Source organism: Cokeromyces recurvatus (genome assembly GCF_025118155.1).
Source record: "Cokeromyces recurvatus strain NRRL 2243 chromosome Unknown BX663scaffold_2, whole genome shotgun sequence".
NCBI classification, from domain to species: Eukaryota; Fungi; Mucoromycota; class Mucoromycetes; order Mucorales; family Mucoraceae; genus Cokeromyces; species Cokeromyces recurvatus.
The window spans coordinates 1,300,555-1,320,418 of NW_026251388.1; the positions used below are offsets into that span (position 1 = coordinate 1,300,555).

Genomic DNA, 19,864 nt, shown 5'->3' on the forward strand with positions numbered 1-19,864 from the left:
TTAATTTTTATTTTATTTCTTTTTTTTTTTTGATTTTTGCATATTTCATAATGTCTGATAATAATTCTTCTTTAGACAATGCACTACCATTCTTAGATCAAAATGAAAATCATCAAATAGCAGCTGTTCTAGTGGTTGGATTTCATCATGCTTTTGGTCCGATAGTAGAGTTTTGTGTGCCTCCTTTACCTCACCATCAAGACAATAAGAAAATGCAACAAACTTTAGAAAAATTAGAATTACCTGAGGAATGGAGTTTTTTACCCTTTCTTGCTTTACCTGGTAAACACCATTATGCATGAGCTTATATACATATACATGTATATATATATATATATAGAGTCAATCCTTATTTTGACAATTCATTTCATTTCATTTCTTTTCAAAAGATGGAGCACATCAAAAAGACGAAGATTTTGCATATTTTCATTTACCACCTGTACCAGGCTGGTCAGTTGCAGAAACAACATTATTTGGTATTTCTTGTAATCGACAAATTGCTTCTAAAGTAAAAAAAAAAAGTTAATTTTCTTATTTTTTTTTTTTTTTGTTATTTGAATCTATACATGTTAACATTAATATATATGTATATATGAATATTATATAGGATCTGTTAGTCAAAACTCCTGATGTAACTAGATCGATTGTACAAAAAGCTGTTGTTGTGTTGGCACGACAAGTGAGTTATATATGTATATAAATATAAAATATGAATAACGTTAAATTGATATAAAATTCTCCCTTTGCATTTTTTAGCCAATTTTTGGACCTTTAAGACAAAAACTTGCTGTCATCACTGCTGCCTGGTTTAATCAAAAAGATTTCACCAAACTTGACATTTTATATGTAAGATTGATATATATATATATATATGTGTGTGTGTAGTTTATGATGATATTAACTATTATTATTTAGAATCTTTATAATAACTTGAATCATACTTTCTATGGACCTATTGATGATTCAACATTATATATGGGTATATAAACCAAAAAAAAAAAATCATTTGCATAAAAGGAGGGAGAGATACATTTATTTTATGACTTGTAGGAACATCTTTACGGGAATTAATACACAAATTCAAGTCAAAGACACTCATGTTACTAAAATTATTATTACTTGAAAAAAGAGTAAGTTTTATTATTATTATTTCTAGATCGTGTCATTAAAAATATATATATATATATATATATTAGATCTTGTTTTATGGCTATCCAGTAGAAAGGCTTTGTACATTTCAATATTCATTAATATCACTTGTACCAGAATTATTAAGGAATTTACAAGATTCAGGAACACCAGAATTAGATTCATCAGATAAAAATAAAACAACAATTGAAGCAAAAGTATTATCAGATGGAAGTAAATCAAGTTTATTAAAATATATGGGTTTACCTCTTCATATTTTTGAAAAGGTATAGGGATATATGTATTTAAAAAAAGATTCATCTTTATCTAATCATTGTGAAATAGGGATCATTTTTTCAACCTTATTTACCTTTACAACAAATTGAAATGTTATCATCAGAACAAACAAAATCGTATATCGTTGGCACAACAAATCAAATCTTTTTTCATCATAAGAGTGATATTAAAATTGATGTGTTAGTGAATGTAGAGAATGGTACTTTAGAATTCTATAATCCTCAACTTGTTCAACTTGTGAGTCCAACTATAGCAGATCGTAGATGGATAGAAAACATGGTTAAAGTATTAAATGATACATGGAATCAAAACGGTAAAAAAGAAAAAAGAAAAAAAGAGGGAAATGAGTATATTATAGACTACTTAAAATTGATATATGAAATGATGAATGAATAGATCCTGGTAGACCACTACAAAATACTTATCTTGGATCAGATGATTATTTAAGAGCAAGATTTGAAGAATATATGTTATCCCTATTATCTAGTATTAAATATGCGCAAGCACATCATCTTATTGATCATGCACATTATAAAAATATGCTGGATTTAGATCATCAAACTGAACATGAAGAGACTATTATGACAGATGAAAGTGAAGGTATTGTTATTAAAAAAAAAAAAAAAAAAAAAAAAAGAGGGGAAACGTATATATAAAAGATATTTAATCCTTTTCTTTTTATTATTATTATTAATCTAGCACATAATTATTTATCAGATTATGGAATGAAATGGTTAACAGCTTGGTGGGACACACATAATTTCAAGAAATGGAATCAATATACAGATCATGAAATATATGAAATAGTAGAACCTGGGTAAAGTAATTATATAAATATATATTATTTTGTTTGTTTGTTTGTCGATTAATGAATGATTAAAATGAGTAGTCATCCTGGTATGGGCAATATATCTATTATAGATTTACAAAATACCTTATCAAAGTAAAGTAATCGATATGTTCGATATATATCTATTTATATATTCATACTTGTCATTTCTTATTATAGTCGATTACGTGATTTACAACTTAAACAAAATCTGGCGCCTATTCGAAATACATTATCTAGAGCTATGACAGGTAGTGTTAAAGCAGTATCTAATGGTAAATCAAAATTAAATGCTATTTGGAATGATTTGGAAAAGAGTTCAGATGAAGGTAGATATAATAAATTAAATTAAAAAAAAATAAAGAAAGAAAGAAATTAATGATAATCAGCAAATCCATCTTCACATTCTAGTTATCAATCTGATAAATCTATCTTGGAACCATCATTTTCGCCTTTGTTAGAAACAACAACACAACATGCTGGAAGAATATTTTCAAACTTTTCATCATTCCTAAGTCGAAAGACAAAAGAATTTTCACAAGCAATGGAGGTAATATGTGTGTTTTATATAAATATATGAATATGTATCAAGATAGAGAGACACAAATGTAATGAACCCCATGGTATTTATGATAGGAATCTATATCTGAAAACAAAAACAATACTACTAGCGGCCATAGACAAGTATCTCACGATCATGATGTATCAACACAAGAAACCGTTTCTGTTTCAGATAATGATGATGATTCTGGTTCTGCTGCCTTTGTAGATGTAGCTCGAATGTATCCTTTTAGTGCTTCCAAAATTGATAAAAAGAAGGAAGAAAAGATTCTTCATATTTAAAAAATGGAAGAGAAAGTGTTAGTTTTTTTTTTCTTTTTGTAAGACAATCATCTCTATGTACAGCCATTGAATACAACATGCATGCATGTATATCATTCTATCAATAAATTAGCATACTCTAATATCATAAAATACTTTGACACGTATATTGTATCCAAATAAGAAGAATAAAAAAAAAAGGAAAAAAATAAACCTTATTTTCTGTTATATCTGTTGCTATTATAAACCTTATTGTTCCGTATATTTATATAAAAGGACTCTATATATGCACTCACTCACTCTCACTCTCACTCTCACTCACTCACTTACTCTCTCTCTCTCTCTCTCTCTCTCTCTCTCTCTATCTCTCTATCTCTCTATCTCTCTCTATCTCTCTCTTTATTTCATTTCAGTCTGTTATACTACACTACTGGTCATGTTATTCACTTTGGTGGTCATCAATCCAAATTCAACTAGTGGTTGCTCTTATTGCGGTGTTTTGGGTCATATCGCATGGAACTGTCCCAAGAGACATAGACCAAAATAAAATAAAATAAAACAAAATACTCATAGTTGCTAATAAAATCATAGAAATAGAGAAGGACATTAATTTTATTGATTCCCTATATTATTATTTAAAGAGCAAATCTATCTAATTGAACTTGCTCTCTTTTTATGTCACAACGCACGTGTTTCAGCCAATCAGGAACAGATTGAATCTCATCCAATCGATGATTAATTTTGAGTTTTAAATCTGATTCCAATCTTCTATTACTGTCTTCGTCGTCGTCGTCGTCGTCTTGTTGTTGTCGTTGAAGAAGAGAAGAAGGATAAGAAAAACTAAATAACATATGGTCCTTCAAGTAGACTTGAATCAGATTCAAGGTACGTTGATTACCAAGACAATTTGACCTTGGTTCCCATTCATCTAATTCTATCTCTGGGTCATCTGTTTCTAAATGGGTTGTATAAATGATAGGATATTCAAGAGCCCAGCCAGTAAGCGCTACCATAAAAGGAGGTACGATAGGTGAATAATATGTGACTCTTTTACTATCATCTTTTATCAATCTTGACTCAAGTAGTTTATTTTTTAACCAATCAATTAAATGAATGGGTGGTTGATTCAACTTTGCCAAAAAAAAAAAAAATTAACGTAAAAAAAAAAAAAAAAAAAAAAACAATCCAGGATAAACATTTACTTACTCTAAGTGGTTCTTTTCCTTCAACAGCAATAAAAATGAACTGAGATGGATGATGAATAGTTGATTTTAAATGCTGTTCAAGTCTATGTATGTTACATAAAAATGTAAATCTATCTTTAAATTGAAGTAACCTTAATGAACGACAAGAAGGATGCTATTGATGGATTTGTTTATATCTATTGTTTGTGTGTGTGTGTGTGTGTATGTTTTCGGAGATCAAATATATCTATTTTCTTTAATTACCTTTCTTAATTTCGATAATAAAGTTTCTGCTTCAGTCAATTCAAGATGTGCAATGTCAACTAGATGAGAGACTCTAGAATAAATTGTATTAAAATGAATTGACATACATTTTTTTTTTTTTTTTTGGTTCATGATCATCTATATTTAGGGTGTAAATAAATAAATAAACAATTTCTTATTTACCTTAAGCCTAATGCTACACAAGCTATTGCTATTTATTAACAACACCGATCCGTTAATTAATCAAAAAAAGGAACAAGAAAAACAAAAAAAAAAAAAAAAACTCACCTTTGGATAATGAATTTAGTTTGGCTTTGTTTAAGGATTTGAAACATGATTTGAGAATAGTGAAGATGAAATTTAGCATGTATATATTTATATATAAAACCACGTGAGGCTTATAATAATAATAATAATAAAGGATGAATAAGAAGAAGGAGGAAATAATTAGTTATTGATGAAAAAGGAGCTAGCAGTAATTGACTTAAAAGAAGGAGTGAAGAAGATGAAATAGGAGGAGTTTACACAGAAAAAAAAAAAAAACGAATAAAAATTAAGGATTTTTTTTTTTAAATAAATAATTTTATTATTTTGTGACACTTAAAATTTCAAACCAATCTTTTATAAATTTAGTAATAATATATAAATTATGGTTTCTTTTTTTTTTATAGCTTTTTTTTATCTCCTGCCCCTTTTTTTTTTTTTTTTTTTTTTTATTCTTTTTCTTCCTCTTTCTTTTCTTTTATGTCTTCTAATAATTCTTCCTCATTTTCAAATATAATTTGTAGATCTAAACAAGCTTTATTAAATAAATTAAACAATACAAATCTTAATAAAAGCAGCAGCAGCAGCAGCAGCAGCAACAACAACAACAACAACAGTAACAACAACAGCAACAACAATAATAATACAATGGTTGCAACAACATTAAAAGATGGACAACATTATTTTGAAAAGGGAAATTGCTATCTTTTTGGAAGAAAAGGTTATCCAGTAGACACAATGAAAGCTGTATGCTGTTTTAGAAAAGCAATCGCTTTTAATTATGCAAAAGCAGAAGGTGTCCTTGGGTTTTGTTATGAATTTGGTTTAGGTGTGACAAAAGACTTTGTAAAAGCAGAAAAGCATTATATCTCAGCTGCTCGTCAACTAGAGGATGGTCTTTCGATGGCTCGTTTAGCCTTTTTGAGAAAATATGGCCGTCCTTCAGTTAAGATTGATCGTGTTGAAGCAGAGATTTGGGCAGAAAGAGTGAAACGTTGTCAGAATGCAGTGGATTGGATCATTGAAGCTGCTACAATAGATCAAGATCCAAATGCTCAATATGCCCTTGGTGTCTGTTATCATGATGGTGTAGGTGTACCAAAGGATGAAGACGCTGCCTTCCGTTGGTATAAGGCAAGTGCTGAACAAGGGAATGCTCGTGGCCAAGGTATCTTGGGCTATTGTTATGGTGAGGGCTTTGGTGTAGCCAAGGATGAATTAGAAGCGATGCGTTGGTATCGATTAGCTGCTGAACAAGGTGAGACGGTCGCTATTTATAATGTAGGTTATTGTTATGAAGATGGAATTGGGGTTAAAAAAGATGTACATGAGGCTGTTAAATGGTATGCGTTATCTGCTGAACAAGGAAATGCCTTTGCTCAAAATTCATTGGGTTATTGCTATGAAGATGGTATTGGTGTACCTCAAGATTTCCAAAGGGCTACCTATTGGTATCAACAGTCCGCTCAGCAAGGTTATCCATGGGCTGAATGCAATCTAGGCTATTGTTATCAAAACGGAATTGGAGTTGAAAAGAACGATAGCTTAGGTGCTTATTGGTATAAGAAGGCGGCTCTTCAAGGTCATGCAAGGGCACAGCATAATTTAGGTTTCTGTTACCAAAATGGGATTGGTGTGGAGCGAGATGAGGTAGAGGCAGTCAAGTGGTACAAGAGATCAGCAGAGAGAGGCAATATATTTGCTTATCATTCATTAGGATACTGTTATCAAAATGGAATTGGTGTGCAAGTGAATGAGCAAGAAGCTGTATTCTGGTATTATCTGAGTGCTGAAGAGAACCATGCGCCTGCTCAGTTATCATTAGGGTATTGCTATCGTAATGGAATTGGTGTACCCAAGAATGAACGTGAAGCTGTTAAATGGTTCCGTCAAAGCGCTGAACAAGGGAACGCATTGGCTCAAAATTCATTAGGCTTTTGTTATGAAGAGGGCCTAGGCGTCAAGAAGGATTGTTCTCGAGCTGTCTATTGGTACCACAAGTCGGCACGTCAAAATAATCCATGGGCTCAGTGTAACTTGGGCTTTTGTTATGCAAATGGAATTGGTGTTCAAAAGGATGATATAAAAGCAGTTGAATGGTATCGTAGAGCAGCTAATCAAAACCATGCTCGTGCCTTGGATAAATTAGGTTCTCATTTACAAAACGGTATCGGTATTGAAAAGGATTTAAAGGCTGCATTTGACATGTTTAAAAAGGCTGCTGAACAAGATCATGTTGCTGCACAATATCATTTAGCTAATTGTTATGAAAAGGGATTAGGAGTTACAATAGATCTTCATCAAGCAACGATTTGGTTTGAACGTGCTGCTATGGGTAAATACTATTACTTTTGTATTCACATAATTTATTAACCAATCAATCCATCTATCTCTATTTATAGCTGGATGTCGTAGTTCACATGAAAGATTAAGACGTTTATTAGCTCGTGTTTGCTTGATCTCACCTGGTTTATCGCATTCAATGAATGATGATGATTTAATCTGCTCTGGATTTATTTGTGGACATAGTGCGCCGGCCGCATAGATTAGATAAAAAAAGAAAAAACAGATATTTTTTATTATTATTATTTACCCCTTCCCCCCCCTATTCGCTTTCATTTTATTATTATTTATTACAGTTAATGCTATTACTATTACTACTATTACTATTACTGCTACTGCTACTACAATTGCTATTGCTTTTTTTTTCTTTTCTTTCAATATACATATTTGTATTTATCTCCCACTTGAAAAAAAGAAAGAAAGAGAGAGAGAGAGAGCAAATATATTAGAAATAAAATTAGATTTTATATATACAAATATATAAATTAAGGGACACACACACACACACACAAAAAGTGGGAGGGAAAAAGAGGGGATGATTTTTATGAGGAGATCAGGTTTAGTAGTAACATATGATAGTATTTTGTATAAATATAAAATTATATACAAAATATATTTTTTAATTGTTTGTAATGAATATACAAAAAGAAAAAGAAGGAGATATTTACTCACCTCCCTCAACACCCCCACCTATACATGCCATTTATTTTCCCGAAACTTATCATCCTCCTCCTACTACAACTACGACTACGACTACGACTACGACTCTCTTCTCCTCTTATTGGCAATATCAGCAAGTTGCCCGAGATCAAATAAGAAAAGGAGATGATATTCTATTAAAGGCTAGAAGACTACTCCTGATCGTTGCCAAGACTTTAGTCAAATTTATATTTAAAAATAATAACCTACTCCTGGTGATTCATCTCATCCACCAAATATGGAAAACAAGATTACTCATTATTTTCTATACAATTCACATCTTTAAACATCTTCTATTTCTCATTCGACATGAAGCAAGTTATAAACGAATGTTGATTTCCCTTTTCTTTTCATTTCCTTCGATACCATCTATCTATAGCATGTAATAAGCGGTACTACTTGAAGGCCAACAAGTACTAACCATCCTCATCATCATTCCATTATTATTACTACCCAAAACGCGGATCGAAAATAGATATATTATGTAATCAAGCAGAATTCAATTTTTTTCTTCCCTCCCTCCCTCCCTCCCCCCCCAAGTTCATACACACAAACGAAATCTATTTACTCGAATATATTAATAACAATTAAAAAGATTTAAATGATAAAAGACCTTAGTTTTAATAATAAGAGGTTATAGTAGTTTTTTCTTTTCTTACCTGGCTTGTAAATAATGCTAAATCATAATTGGTTATCCTTAATATATGATTGGCGAGGATAAATGTATCATTATTTTATTATTGCCTCTCCCACCAAATGGTTCATAGTAATGTATCTTCCTATAAACGATTTATTAAAATAGCTTATGCAAATAAGAAATGAATTATTATTTGCTACTAGTTAAAGAAAGAAAGAAAGAAAAAAAAATTTTTTTTTCCTTTTTTTGATCTTCTATGACTATGATAAAAAACACAATAATGTTGTAGTATTCTACATTACGGATAAAGTGTTATCCTGATTTTCTTTTTTGGTGAGAGGAGTTTGAAATCAAATCATCTTGAATTTTTACATATTTTAATATATAATCAAATATATCCGTTTCAATCCGAAATAGAATCATTAAAGACCAGATAAAAAAAAAAAAAAAAGAGAGAGATAAATAAAAAGTAAATTTTCCAAGAAAAGAAAAAAAAAAAAAAAAAGAGAGAAAGAGAGTAAATCAATTTATTTTATTTCATTTTAACAAAAAGAGATGAAAATTAGAGATCAAATAAAGAATAAGAAAGAAAGAAAATGTTATATTTTCCCGAAAATAGGATTATTCCGTGGATCTTCTTGCTCCTCCTTATAATAAATTGACGTTTGGCGGCTAACTATTTAAGCCGTTCAGTCTTATATATAAATAAGGTTTTGAAAGTAAATAATAAAAATAAAAATAAAAAAAAACATACGCACGCACGTACGCACACACACACGCACATACACACACACACACACACACACAAAAGGGTTAAATCAAACTTTATTCTTGTTTAAATATGATCTTTAATATCAAGTTGTCTTCTTTATTCAATAATAACAAATTATCAGAAGATAGTTTATCAACATCAAGTACAATTACACCTTCAAAATCACGGTCATCTGCTATTCATTCATTCTTGGCTGCATTTAGTACAGAAAAATACATGAATGATCCAATGCGTACCACAAATCATCCTGATATAGTCGGCTATTATTATGATCCAATGAGTTGTGATGGTCACAGAAATCATGTTTCCGTTGGATATGATGTTACAAACACGGGTGCTTAAAAAAAAAAAGAAGAAGTCGATCGATACAGTCAATAATCAATCACAATTGTACATACCTTATTATACCTTTATCATCTATTATTTATTATTTAAATTATACTCTTTATTAAGAATAAATCTTTATTACCTAATCTTTATTATAACATAAAGAACACGATAGTTAGTAGTAGTAGTAGTAGTAGTTAAAAATAAAGGGGAGGGGAGGGAAGAGGGTCTTGGTGCATAGTAAAAAAAAAAAAAAAACAAAGGATGGTTACTGGGGGAACTTGGTTATTCCAAGACAAACTACTGTTTTCATTTAAAATAACCCTGAATTTATTATTATCCAATATTGATCCTTCATTTTATTCTAGTCTAGTCTAGTCTAGATAGCAGCAGCAGCAGCAGTAACAATACTGATAATAAAAAGGAGAAAATAGACAAAATAGGAATTATTATAAAGAAGATTCTAGATGTGTCTAATAAACTTTTTATTATGTATACAAGTAAATAAATGGGAGGGGTATATATGATTTGATAAGGAGAGTGATTGATGACTATATATAGTATAATTGAAGTAGAAGAAGAAGGTATGTATACACATTTGCATGCATATAGTATAGTTGGCATGGATATATTATGATTTTGGATGTTTCGTTACAAGAGCTGTTGTCATGGATATTCGGTGTTTTAAAAGAGAAGTTTTCAATTGTTTCCATATTCTTTTACACTGAGTCCTTGATGAAGAAGTAGTTGAGATGGAAGGCGGAGCTGAAGAGATGAAGAATTTATTATTATTATTATCCAAGTTTAAATTGTGATGTGTCGAGAAAGAAGAAGAAGAATGAATCAATGACATATCATCTAAAAAGGAACAACTTTGACAATAGCTATCAAGATTCCCTTTTAATGAAGCATTTGTTCCTTTTTCTTTATTAGTAAGAAAGGGCCATGTTGTTGAATAATGCTTTGGGTTAACAAGAGATGATATCCAAGGTAAAAAAGAATTGGCTCTCATTAATTCGAGTACAGAATCAGCCGCTTCATTAAAAAGACATCTTGTATAGTGATCTTTATGAGAATAATAGAAATCAAGTATAGGTTGTCGTATACAATAAGGAATATTAATTTCTTGTGATGAATTTGGTAAAATATAAAGACGAATCATTCTTTCACCTAATTCCTGTCGTTCTTGTTGCAGTCCTATTTTATTGTATTCTTGTGTAGCGAGCCAAAAAGTCAAGTTTTCAACACAGTAAGTTTGATTTAAATAAGTTGTAAATTCATTAAATATATCTGATGTAGGATCATTTAATATTGATTCCAATGAAATTCCTATTGGTTTATTCATTCTTTCTTTCCTTTGATTGAATATCTATTCAAAGGTAAAGAAGAGAAGAAAAGATAAAAAGATAAAAAAAAAAAAAAAAAAAAGATCTGGGATTATTTATTTATTTATTTATTTATTTAATATATATTTATTTAGAGGTGTATTATTTATAAAGACTTTATTATTTACTGCTGTATTTACTCCTCATAAAATTATTTCCTAAATCAAATACTGCTTTTTTAGCACAATTCACTCATAGTCAGATTTTTGTATTCTTTCATCATCTCTTTCTTCCCCAAAAAAAAAGAAAAGAAAAAGAAAAAGAAAAAAGTTTTTAAATCCAGATCCAACCCTTTCTAGTAGTATTGCTTGAGATTGATGGTTTTTTTTTTTTTTTAATAAAAGAAAGTTACGATTAGAAAACTTTTCTTTTCTTTTATTATTATTATTATTGACGTTGATTTAAGTAATAAATAATAAAAAATTTGCTCTGTTTTACGTTGTAATAAATAAAATTAATTTTATTATATATCATATGGGTGATAAAGTACAATAGATTCTACATTATTTTTCATTGTTGTATCATGTAATAAAGAGGATTTAAAATGAACTAAAGGAAGTAAATTGGTCTTTTCTATAATAAAATGCTTATTGTATAATACAGTGGGGTAACTTTGACTTCTATATCGTAATCTAATTCGTTTATAAGTAACAATTGTGGCTGTGTTGATGGTGGTGGATAAAGAAGAAGAAGGAGGAGGAGAAAGAAGAGTGGTATTGTTGGTGGAATGATGAATAGATTCAATTGTATTAGACTCCCAATAGGTACGATTTTCTTCAAGACAAGTCACCAAGAGTTGAGATTTGGGTAATAAGGAGACTAAGGATTTAAAGTATGGAAGGATGGTTTCTTGGAATTTTAAACTAATAGATCTTTGAGAACATGATTCACGATCCATTCCTGGTGAAATCTTCATTTTTCTCTTCTTTTCTTCGTCTCCCTGAGAATAAAATTCTTTCACAATCTGATTTGACCATTGCTGAGAGACAGCATAAGGCCGTGCCATGTTACTAATATCAGCAGCATGTAATAAAATACAACATAAGCTTTGTCTATCTTCTTTGTTTACTAAAGTAGAGATGGGTTCTATAGAGTCAAGCTTTCTTTTTCGATTGATAATGGATGTTAAATTTGTAGTGAGTTGATTCATTTGTTGAGTTAATTTTGTGTGATAGATCATGTCGGTTGATAAAATAAATTTTTCAATCATTTGATTCATTTCTAAATGATATGCATTAAATTTATGTTTCTCTATTAATTCTTTTGTTAATTCTACAGAATATGTTTCAAGTGTAGATGTGTGTCCGTAGCGTTTAGCTAATTCAGTATTTGTATTGACTTGAAAAGAATTACCGAATCCGGGCTATCAAAGAAGAAGAGTTAGTATATGCATCTATTTACGTCTATCTGTATGGTCTTCTTGCTTACATGGCCTATATCATGACATATAGCAGCAATCATTAAAAATACTTTATCTACATCGGTTAAATAATGATCTGCTTGGAGATGATGATAAAAATAATACAAGACAGTGACTATATCAACAGCGTGATAAAAGTTATGATAAGGTGCTTCTGTATAATTAGATGCAACATCGATCAAGAAATCTAATAGTTGGGAAATAGTAACTTGGAGCACTTTATGTACATCACATTGAACAAATAGACTTAAAACATGAGCGAAAAGGTCTGTGCGACTTTTTAATAACAACACGTTAAATTCTAGTGTTATCTTTTCTTTTATTGTGTTCAAACTTTGTTTAAAATTCTATTAAAATTCCATTAGAATTCTTGGTCATTAAAAAAGTGATTTTATTTTACCTTTTCTATTTCTTTTAATTGTTCTTGTGTTAGTTTATCTTTATTAAAGTTTAATTCAAACATGTATGTACAAAAAAAGTCTATATGTAAAGAAAGAAAGGAAGGAAGGAAAGAAGGTTAAAGAAAGAAGAAAAAAAAAAAAAGGGACAATTTATTTATAAATAAAAATATACATGTATGAAAAAAAAAAAAAAAGAGGAGATGAAAAAAAAAAAATAAGGGCTGCAAAGATCATCCTTCATCATAAGAACATACATATTTTACTCACCAATAAAATAAAATATAATTGAATACAAAGAATTCAAAAAAAGAAGCCTAAAAAAAAAAAAAAGAAAAGATGTTACAAACTTGTCAATATTTTACGTTCATAAGGATAAAGAAGAGATATCAATCTGTCATCAGATTATAACTATATTTAGTATAATAAAAAAAAATTTATATTATAATATGCAAATATATAACATGCATAAAAGCGTATTACCATGATGACCATAAATACATACGTACACACCTATTTGTATATGTCTTATATGGAAAACAAAAAAAATATTATATGTGTACATAAAGTCTGTTGTGTTCATTTTAATGCTCAAGCTTGTTTAGTACTTCTATACACACATGGCAACTTACCTACATCCTAATCATGCTATACATGCATGCATACGTATATGCATGTATCATCATCTGATGTTATATGGCTCAAGAAACATGTATATTGACAACAAGCATGATCATAAAAGGGTTCCTCAAAGAACATTCTACACATCTGAAACTGTATAACACAAAAGAATTTAATAAAAATAAAATAACAACAACAACAACAACAACAGTACAGTAAGAACGGTAAATTTTGTCACTTTGAGAAAATTAAATGTCCGTAACAAAAAATTAAATGTCACTTTCCAAAAAATTAATGGCACTAAGCCGAAAATGATTGTCCCTTTATGTCTAAAAGCTTTGTCCTTTTGAAATAAAAAAAAAAAAAAAAAAAAAAAAATGTCACAATACGTTAAATCAAATTGATCTAAAAATGATATGTATTTTTTTTTTTTTTTTTTTTTTTTTTTTTTTTTTTTTTGATTTCACTAAAAGTTGCTTTTGATTTAAAGGCAAAATGTTCACATTCTAAAGCAGATTTTGAAAAAAGGAAAGATGTGCTGAGGATTCATTCATATCTATTTTTGATATTAATAGACACCTATCCATCACATTATCATAACATACTTTCTAACGTGTTCTTGCTCACCTACCTTAGACTAATCACCTTGAGCAGCACATGGCAAGATTAATAATAGAAGGAAACAGTGACAGTGACATATAAACTTTTTAGTCATTTCATCCTCTTTTTCCCATTGTAGAATGTCCACTCAAAATTGTAAATAAGCAAATTAGGTTTTCGATTGTATAAAAAAGTAGACTAATTAAGAAGCTCATTCAATTTTAGCGGAATCCTAGTGAAGATCTCATCCTGCCTTTGAAGTGGAAGCCTGGTGAAGATCTCTTGAGTAAATTGTTACTAAGTGATCCAAAAATCATAAATCGGGTTGTTCACTCTCTATTTGGTAGTGTATTTTATTACTTGTATAAAGATGCGGTATATATCTAACACATAGATTGTCTATAGATGCAAGTATTCCTGCCAATAGCTATGTTGCAACCTAAACTGAATGGACAGCTACCAAAGGTGTATATACTTTGTATGCTTTGCGAGAAACGAATGATGACAGATTTATTCCAGTACTTGTTGCTGTTCACGAGGAAGTTAACGACGTTACAATGTTGAACACTATTGAGTACTATACGATGGTTTATGGAAAATTTAGGCTTTTGCCTACAGTTTTAATTATCTCTATCAATGGCCCCTCTAGTCTGATGGATAATAACGAGTTCAGTGTTGTTGACGATTTATTTTTAGTGCAATGTAAGTCCAGCTTTTGGGCGCAGAAGTGTTTTTTGTTTTTTTTTTCCTGATTCAGTCAACATAAATGCGACTAATACGCCTAGACCTTCACTTACATCATTGTGCCAGTTTATATCTAATCCAAACAAAATACTTATCTTTCACCACAATTTAGAAACTGAAACTATAAGCTTGACATGTGAAGCTGTAACAAATAGAGAAAGTTAAAATAAAAACTTTTATTTCGATAATAAAAACATGAGTAAAAAAAATTATTCTTGTTGTTTCTTTCGTCTTTGGATATGATGGTAAGAGGATTTTAGACTGTCAGATGATTTATATGATTGAAACAAACCTTCTGCTTTGCCTCTGTTAATTATAAGTTTCCAGTTTTTATTTTTTTCCCGGCTTGCTCAAACTTTCAATAAATAGAGCATCTTCAGTAGTATATGTCTTTGTTGGAACACTATTCTCTTCCCTTGTATTATCCTTTTCCAAATCTTTTTGTATTTGTTGAATCGCAAGTATTCCTTTTTCTGCACAATTCTTTGATGCTGTCTACTCGATTATCGTTTTCTTCAATTATTCGCGCAAATATCCTTTTAGCTTGATTTAATTGGTGGAAAGTGCTTGATTTCTTAAACCTTTTATGGTCTTCTCTTGACAGAATCTCTTTTGCAGTAGAAGATAACAACATTAAGGCTGCATCTGACCTATGATGCTCTGGAATTTGATATAGTTCGTGACGAGTAAGAAAGAGCCCTAGGACGATCATAGGATCCAATGTTCCTTGATTTAAGTTGTTTTGAGTTCAAAGGATAAGGAAAGAGAAAAAAGAAAAGATAAGTCTGTGTATAGTTTATTAAAAGAAAAAAAAATAATACAAACATTGTACATAAGAAAATAATTATACGGAAAAATGACAAGGGCTATTTATATGTTTTTTACTTGCGAGGTAAGTGATATTAATAGGAGTATGATTTGCATTATGTATAAAAATTGTCAGTCTAAATATTGTCTCCTAATAATCCTGCATGCAGTAATATATACTTTATCTTTTTTCTCCTTTAGCTGTCGCTGTTACTAAAAATATACCCAATCATTATTTCTGGGATAAGCAACGCGTTCATATTAATTCACAGTGAATATTCCAGCTATAACAATAATACCAATTATTTTAATGCAACTATTATTATTATTAGCATCCTCTAAGATGTTATTACATAATAATAATCAGCATTATAGATACATATATAAATAATTATGTGATTGAATATAATAGTCATAAACCTATTGAATTCTTGTAATTATGTAATACACTATATATCATTATTTTTAATGCTCGATGACTGCTATTAAGACTGAATGTTATAACCTCTTTATTATGTAATAAATGATAGTTTATTTCTATTAACTTAGTTATAAATACGACTACAATCATAACCGTCACCGTTACCGTTTCCTTCTATTATTAATCTTGCCATGTGCTGCTCAAGGTGATTAGTCTAAGGTAGGTGAGCAAGAACACGTTAGAAAGTATGTTATGATAATGTGATGGATAGGTGTCTATTAATATCAAAAATAGATATGAATGAATCCTCAGCACATCTTTCCTTTTTTCAAAATCTGCTTTAGAATGTGAACATTTTGCCTTTAAATCAAAAGCAACTTTTAGTGAAATCAAAAAAAAAAAAAAAAAAAAAAAAAAAAAAAAAAAAATACATATCATTTTTAGATCAATTTGATTTAACGTATTGTGACATTTTTTTTTTTTTTTTTTTTTTTTTTTATTTCAAAAGGACAAAGCTTTTAGACATAAAGGGACAATCATTTTCGGCTTAGTGCCATTAATTTTTTGGAAAGTGACATTTATTTTTCTCAAAGTGACAAAGTTTACCGTTCTCACTGTATCAGCAATAACAGCTAAAATAATAGTGTAGAGGGGAAATAACCCCCGGTTATATTTTTTTTTATTATTTTTATTATTTTTATTTTTATTTTTATTGTTATTGTTATTATTATTGTTATTGTTATTATTATTATCATTATTTTTTTTCCTTGATTGTATTTTTATGAAACAATGCTTAGATACATTACTACTTCATTCAAAAAGTCAACATTTCACACAGCTAATCATGTTGCAACAATTAAATCTACTCAACGTCATTTACAATTCAAAACTTACACAACTAGTAACATCTTTTTCTCTTTCAAATAATAATAATAATAATAAAAAAACTAAAAAGGAACAAAAAACAAATTGAATAATCTAATCAATTGATTGATAGATGCTAAAGATTTCACTATACCAAAAACACGAAATATTGGTATCATTGCTCACATTGATGCAGGTAAATTATTTATTTATTTGTTTATTTTTATAACCTTCCCCCCCTTATAAAATAAAATAGGTAAAACGACTACAACAGAGCGTATGCTTTACTATGCAGGCGTAACAAAACGTATCGGAGGTAATACTTGTACACACAGACACACAGACATACACACACACACACACACACACATACATACATATATATACATATGTATACAATTTTTTTTTTTATCCACAATTAAACTTAATTTCATATCCAAGATATTGATGATGGAGATACAGTAATGGATTATCTAGCTGCAGAAAGAGAAAGAGGAATTACGATTAATAGTGCAGCTATTACATTTGGTTGGCAAGGTCATCGTATCAACTTGATTGATACACCGGGTCATGTTGATTTTACAATGGAAGTTGAAAGAGCAGTTCGTGTCTTGGATGGTGCAGTAACGATTTTAGATGGTGTGGCGGGTGTTGAAGCACAAACAGAAACAGTATGGAAACAAGCAAATCGTCATGATATTCCTCGTATTGCTTTCATCAATAAAATGGATAGAGTAGGTGCTGCCTTTGGAAGGACAGTACGTGAGATGTGGAAAAAGTTGCGTACACGACCCCTTGTTATTCAATTGCCCGTGATAAATGAAAATGACTCTCATGATCACCAAAAGGGGTTATGCAGTATGATTGATTTAGTATCTATGGAACTCATTCAATGGGATCCTGCTCATCAGGATGGTTCTGTCTTCACACGATCCCCTTTAGATAAAGTAGATTTGGAGATAGATAAAAAGTGGGTAGAAGAAGCTGTGAAAGGACGAACGGCCTTGATTGAAGCTTTAGCAGAGATGGATGATACAATTGTAGAAGTCTTTTTGGATGAAGCAGAGGGCGATCATATGCGTGTAAAGGCGGATGCAATCAAATCGGCTATCAGAAGAGTTACAATCTCTAATAAAGCCGTACCTGTCTTATGTGGCGCCTCTTTTAAAAATCTAGGTGTTCAACCTTTGTTGAATGCTATCATAGACTATCTTCCAAGTCCTTTAGATAGACCTTCCGCTCTAGTCACATATAATAATGGGAAAACCGCGCTTGTGCCTTTGAATGATAATCATCTATGTGCCTTGGCATTTAAAGTCATTCATGATTCTAAAAAAGGCCCTTTAGTTTTTGTAAAAGTATACTCTGGTATTAAGAATTTTTTTTTTTTGACTAATATACATATTACACATATTTATTCTTTTTTTTTTTTTAATATATACTCATATTAGGTAAATTGAATACTCGAATGTCCTTATTTAATACAACAACAAAGGGAAAAGAAAGAGTCAATAAATTATTACAAATGTATGCAAAAGATGTAGAAGAAATACCTAGTATCAGTGCTGGTAACATTGGTGTTATTGTTGGTTTAAAGGATACACGTACAGGAGATACACTCGTTCAATCAAATAATACAAACGCTATCAAGAATGGACTCCAATTAGGAAATATCGAGATACCCAACCCAGCATTTTTCGCTGCTGTAGAACCAGCTTCTATTTCAGAAGAAACAGCTCTACAGAATGCACTTACTAACTTGGTACGTGAAGATCCTTCGATCCAATTCTGGACTGATGAAGAGAGTGGGCAAATGCTTGTGAGTGGAATGGGTGAATTACATTTAGAAATCGTGAAAGATAGATTAATAAACGACTTTAAGGTGAAAGTCGAGATGGGGAAAATGAGAATTAGTTATAGGGAGACTTGCCAGAATGAGACAGACGTCAAAGCAGAATATGATAGAGAATTATTAGGCAAGAGAGCACGTGCTGCATGCCGTATAGAGGTGTCTCCGATACATGAAGCCTTGGATACAGATAACGAAAAGATGATATTAGAAGATGGTTGGATATCTAATTCTGGTAATTATTTAAAAGCAGACGTTACTTTAGCAGAGGATGGCGGTTCGTTAGAAACAGGGAGTGATACATTGACTAGTAGTAAGACACATTTACAACCTGAAGAAGTAACTGAAGCTGTTCACAATGGCTTATTAGCTGGGCTTTCGCGTGGTGCAATCTTAGGCTTCCCCTTGACAAAAATAAAAGTCAAAGCTTATGATTTAAAGACATTTGGTCAAGAAACAACACTCGGTGCAATATCAGCATGTGTATCCAATGGTATATTCGAAGCTATTAAAAATGCAAGCCCATGTCTTCTCGAACCTATGATGGAGGTCTATACAGAGGTGAATGAAAATCATATTGGTAGTATTGTTAGTAATTTAAGTGGTACACGCAGAGGTCATGTGATTGGATTAGAATCATCTATAGAAGATAAAGAGAGTGAACAAGATAAGTCAACTGAAGACATGCAAGTATATGCTCCTAAAGATATCCTTTTGACAAACTCAGATGTGGACGGATATAAGCCAAAGCAAGTGATCAAGGCTCACGTTCCATTAAGTTCAATGCTTGGCTATTCTAATGCTTTACGAAGTTTAACGGGTGGTAGTGGATCTTTTTCAATGCGTGTTATAGGATATGGTGAAATGAGTAAAGATAGAGAAAGGATAGTTATATCAGAAATGAAAGGATATTGAATAATAATAATAAAATACGTGTAATAGTTCATTATTATATTATTTATTTCTAGTTTAATATTATGAAAGATACATATATAAATATTTATTTCCTTTTTGAGTTATGTTACATTTTATAGAGTTTCATCTTTATACTTTTTTTTTTCTTGTCTTCTACTTGTAGATTACATTAATAGTTATCTTTATTTCCTTCAAATATTATATTTATAATGGAATCAAGTGTGTAAATTTATATCCATCATGGGCCAATATAGAGATTAAGAGATAATTATTT

At 30.3% G+C, this 19,864-nt stretch overlaps 10 protein-coding genes across 10 annotated transcripts; 7 read left to right on the forward strand and 3 right to left on the reverse strand.

The window, feature by feature from the left end:
- Positions 1–19: 19 nt before the first annotated feature.
- BX663DRAFT_495585 (transport protein Avl9-domain-containing protein) lies at positions 20–3,392 on the forward strand. Its single transcript, XM_051525660.1, has 14 exons — positions 20–282; positions 390–508; positions 608–679; positions 757–846; positions 916–979; positions 1,051–1,130; positions 1,197–1,415; positions 1,474–1,738; positions 1,822–2,025; positions 2,125–2,242; positions 2,315–2,368; positions 2,435–2,583; positions 2,644–2,804; positions 2,891–3,392. The coding sequence occupies exons 1-14, from the start codon at positions 51–53 to the stop codon at positions 3,095–3,097; spliced, it is 2,034 nt and encodes a 677-aa protein (XP_051387324.1). The 5' UTR covers positions 20–50; the 3' UTR covers positions 3,098–3,392.
- Positions 3,393–3,711: 319 nt separating this feature from the next.
- BX663DRAFT_548395 (uncharacterized protein) lies at positions 3,712–4,629 on the reverse strand (the record flags this gene model as incomplete). The annotated part of the gene is made up of 3 exons (XM_051531077.1): positions 3,712–4,206; positions 4,283–4,435; positions 4,525–4,629. 3 exons carry the CDS (start codon positions 4,627–4,629, stop codon positions 3,712–3,714), a joined length of 753 nt encoding a protein of 250 aa, XP_051387325.1.
- An 807-nt stretch (positions 4,630–5,436) lies between these two features.
- Positions 5,437–7,333, forward strand: BX663DRAFT_426124 (uncharacterized protein; the record flags this gene model as incomplete). The annotated part of the gene is made up of 2 exons (XM_051522522.1): positions 5,437–7,123; positions 7,191–7,333. The coding sequence occupies 2 exons, from the start codon at positions 5,437–5,439 to the stop codon at positions 7,331–7,333; spliced, it is 1,830 nt and encodes a 609-aa protein (XP_051387326.1).
- A 1,885-nt stretch (positions 7,334–9,218) lies between these two features.
- BX663DRAFT_495598 (uncharacterized protein) lies at positions 9,219–10,035 on the forward strand. The gene is made up of 2 exons (XM_051525661.1): positions 9,219–9,740; positions 9,935–10,035. Exon 1 carries the CDS (start codon positions 9,309–9,311, stop codon positions 9,579–9,581), a length of 273 nt encoding a protein of 90 aa, XP_051387327.1. The 5' UTR covers positions 9,219–9,308; the 3' UTR covers positions 9,582–9,740; positions 9,935–10,035.
- On the reverse strand, positions 9,708–10,972 carry BX663DRAFT_495602 (RGS domain-containing protein). Its single transcript, XM_051525662.1, has 3 exons — positions 10,128–10,972; positions 9,935–10,066; positions 9,708–9,753 (listed from the first exon to the last, which is right to left on the reverse strand). Exon 1 carries the CDS (start codon positions 10,909–10,911, stop codon positions 10,198–10,200), a length of 714 nt encoding a protein of 237 aa, XP_051387328.1. The 5' UTR covers positions 10,912–10,972; the 3' UTR covers positions 9,708–9,753; positions 9,935–10,066; positions 10,128–10,197.
- Positions 10,973–11,273: 301 nt separating this feature from the next.
- On the reverse strand, positions 11,274–12,961 carry BX663DRAFT_495604 (uncharacterized protein). The gene is made up of 3 exons (XM_051525663.1): positions 12,772–12,961; positions 12,380–12,718; positions 11,274–12,314 (listed from the first exon to the last, which is right to left on the reverse strand). The coding sequence occupies exons 1-3, from the start codon at positions 12,832–12,834 to the stop codon at positions 11,415–11,417; spliced, it is 1,302 nt and encodes a 433-aa protein (XP_051387329.1). The 5' UTR covers positions 12,835–12,961; the 3' UTR covers positions 11,274–11,414.
- A 308-nt stretch (positions 12,962–13,269) lies between these two features.
- BX663DRAFT_495605 (uncharacterized protein) lies at positions 13,270–13,566 on the forward strand. The gene has a single exon (XM_051525664.1). It carries the CDS (start codon positions 13,390–13,392, stop codon positions 13,549–13,551), a length of 162 nt encoding a protein of 53 aa, XP_051387330.1. The 5' UTR covers positions 13,270–13,389; the 3' UTR covers positions 13,552–13,566.
- A 564-nt stretch (positions 13,567–14,130) lies between these two features.
- On the forward strand, positions 14,131–14,899 carry BX663DRAFT_529053 (uncharacterized protein; the record flags this gene model as incomplete). Its single annotated transcript, XM_051530213.1, has 5 exons — positions 14,131–14,146; positions 14,232–14,276; positions 14,396–14,401; positions 14,447–14,692; positions 14,748–14,899. 5 exons carry the CDS (start codon positions 14,131–14,133, stop codon positions 14,897–14,899), a joined length of 465 nt encoding a protein of 154 aa, XP_051387331.1.
- A 1,553-nt stretch (positions 14,900–16,452) lies between these two features.
- BX663DRAFT_135833 (uncharacterized protein) lies at positions 16,453–17,375 on the forward strand. Its single transcript, XM_051521550.1, has 3 exons — positions 16,453–16,863; positions 16,960–17,022; positions 17,083–17,375. Exons 1-3 carry the CDS (start codon positions 16,752–16,754, stop codon positions 17,289–17,291), a joined length of 384 nt encoding a protein of 127 aa, XP_051387332.1. The 5' UTR covers positions 16,453–16,751; the 3' UTR covers positions 17,292–17,375.
- Positions 17,291–19,590, forward strand: BX663DRAFT_529054 (P-loop containing nucleoside triphosphate hydrolase protein; the record flags this gene model as incomplete). Its single annotated transcript, XM_051530214.1, has 2 exons — positions 17,291–18,194; positions 18,278–19,590. The coding sequence occupies 2 exons, from the start codon at positions 17,291–17,293 to the stop codon at positions 19,588–19,590; spliced, it is 2,217 nt and encodes a 738-aa protein (XP_051387333.1).
- Between the last annotated feature and the right edge of the window lie 274 nt (positions 19,591–19,864).

Bases quoted from the DNA above. Each gene is read 5' to 3' on its own strand.
- BX663DRAFT_495602 (XM_051525662.1), bottom strand. From the start codon at position 10,911: ATGAATAAACCAATAGGAATTTCATTGGAATCAATATTAAATGATCCT.
- BX663DRAFT_495604 (XM_051525663.1), bottom strand. From the start codon at position 12,834: ATGTTTGAATTAAACTTTAATAAAGATAAACTAACACAAGAACAATTA. The intron at 12,719-12,771 runs GTAAAATAAAAT...GAATTTTAATAG, and splicing joins AATTAAAAGAAATAGAAAAG to AATTTTAAACAAAGTTTGAA. The intron at 12,315-12,379 runs GTAAGCAAGAAG...CTTCTTTGATAG, and splicing joins TATGTCATGATATAGGCCAT to CCCGGATTCGGTAATTCTTT.
- BX663DRAFT_495605 (XM_051525664.1), top strand. From the start codon at position 13,390: ATGGCAACTTACCTACATCCTAATCATGCTATACATGCATGCATACGT.
- BX663DRAFT_135833 (XM_051521550.1), top strand. From the start codon at position 16,752: ATGCTTAGATACATTACTACTTCATTCAAAAAGTCAACATTTCACACA. The intron at 16,864-16,959 runs GTAACATCTTTT...ATTGATTGATAG, and splicing joins ATTCAAAACTTACACAACTA to ATGCTAAAGATTTCACTATA. The intron at 17,023-17,082 runs GTAAATTATTTA...AAAATAAAATAG, and splicing joins CATTGCTCACATTGATGCAG to GTAAAACGACTACAACAGAG.
- BX663DRAFT_495585 (XM_051525660.1), top strand. From the start codon at position 51: ATGTCTGATAATAATTCTTCTTTAGACAATGCACTACCATTCTTAGAT. The intron at 2,369-2,434 runs GTAAAGTAATCG...TTCTTATTATAG, and splicing joins TTACAAAATACCTTATCAAA to TCGATTACGTGATTTACAAC. The intron at 2,805-2,890 runs GTAATATGTGTG...TATTTATGATAG, and splicing joins AATTTTCACAAGCAATGGAG to GAATCTATATCTGAAAACAA.
- BX663DRAFT_495598 (XM_051525661.1), top strand. From the start codon at position 9,309: ATGATCTTTAATATCAAGTTGTCTTCTTTATTCAATAATAACAAATTA.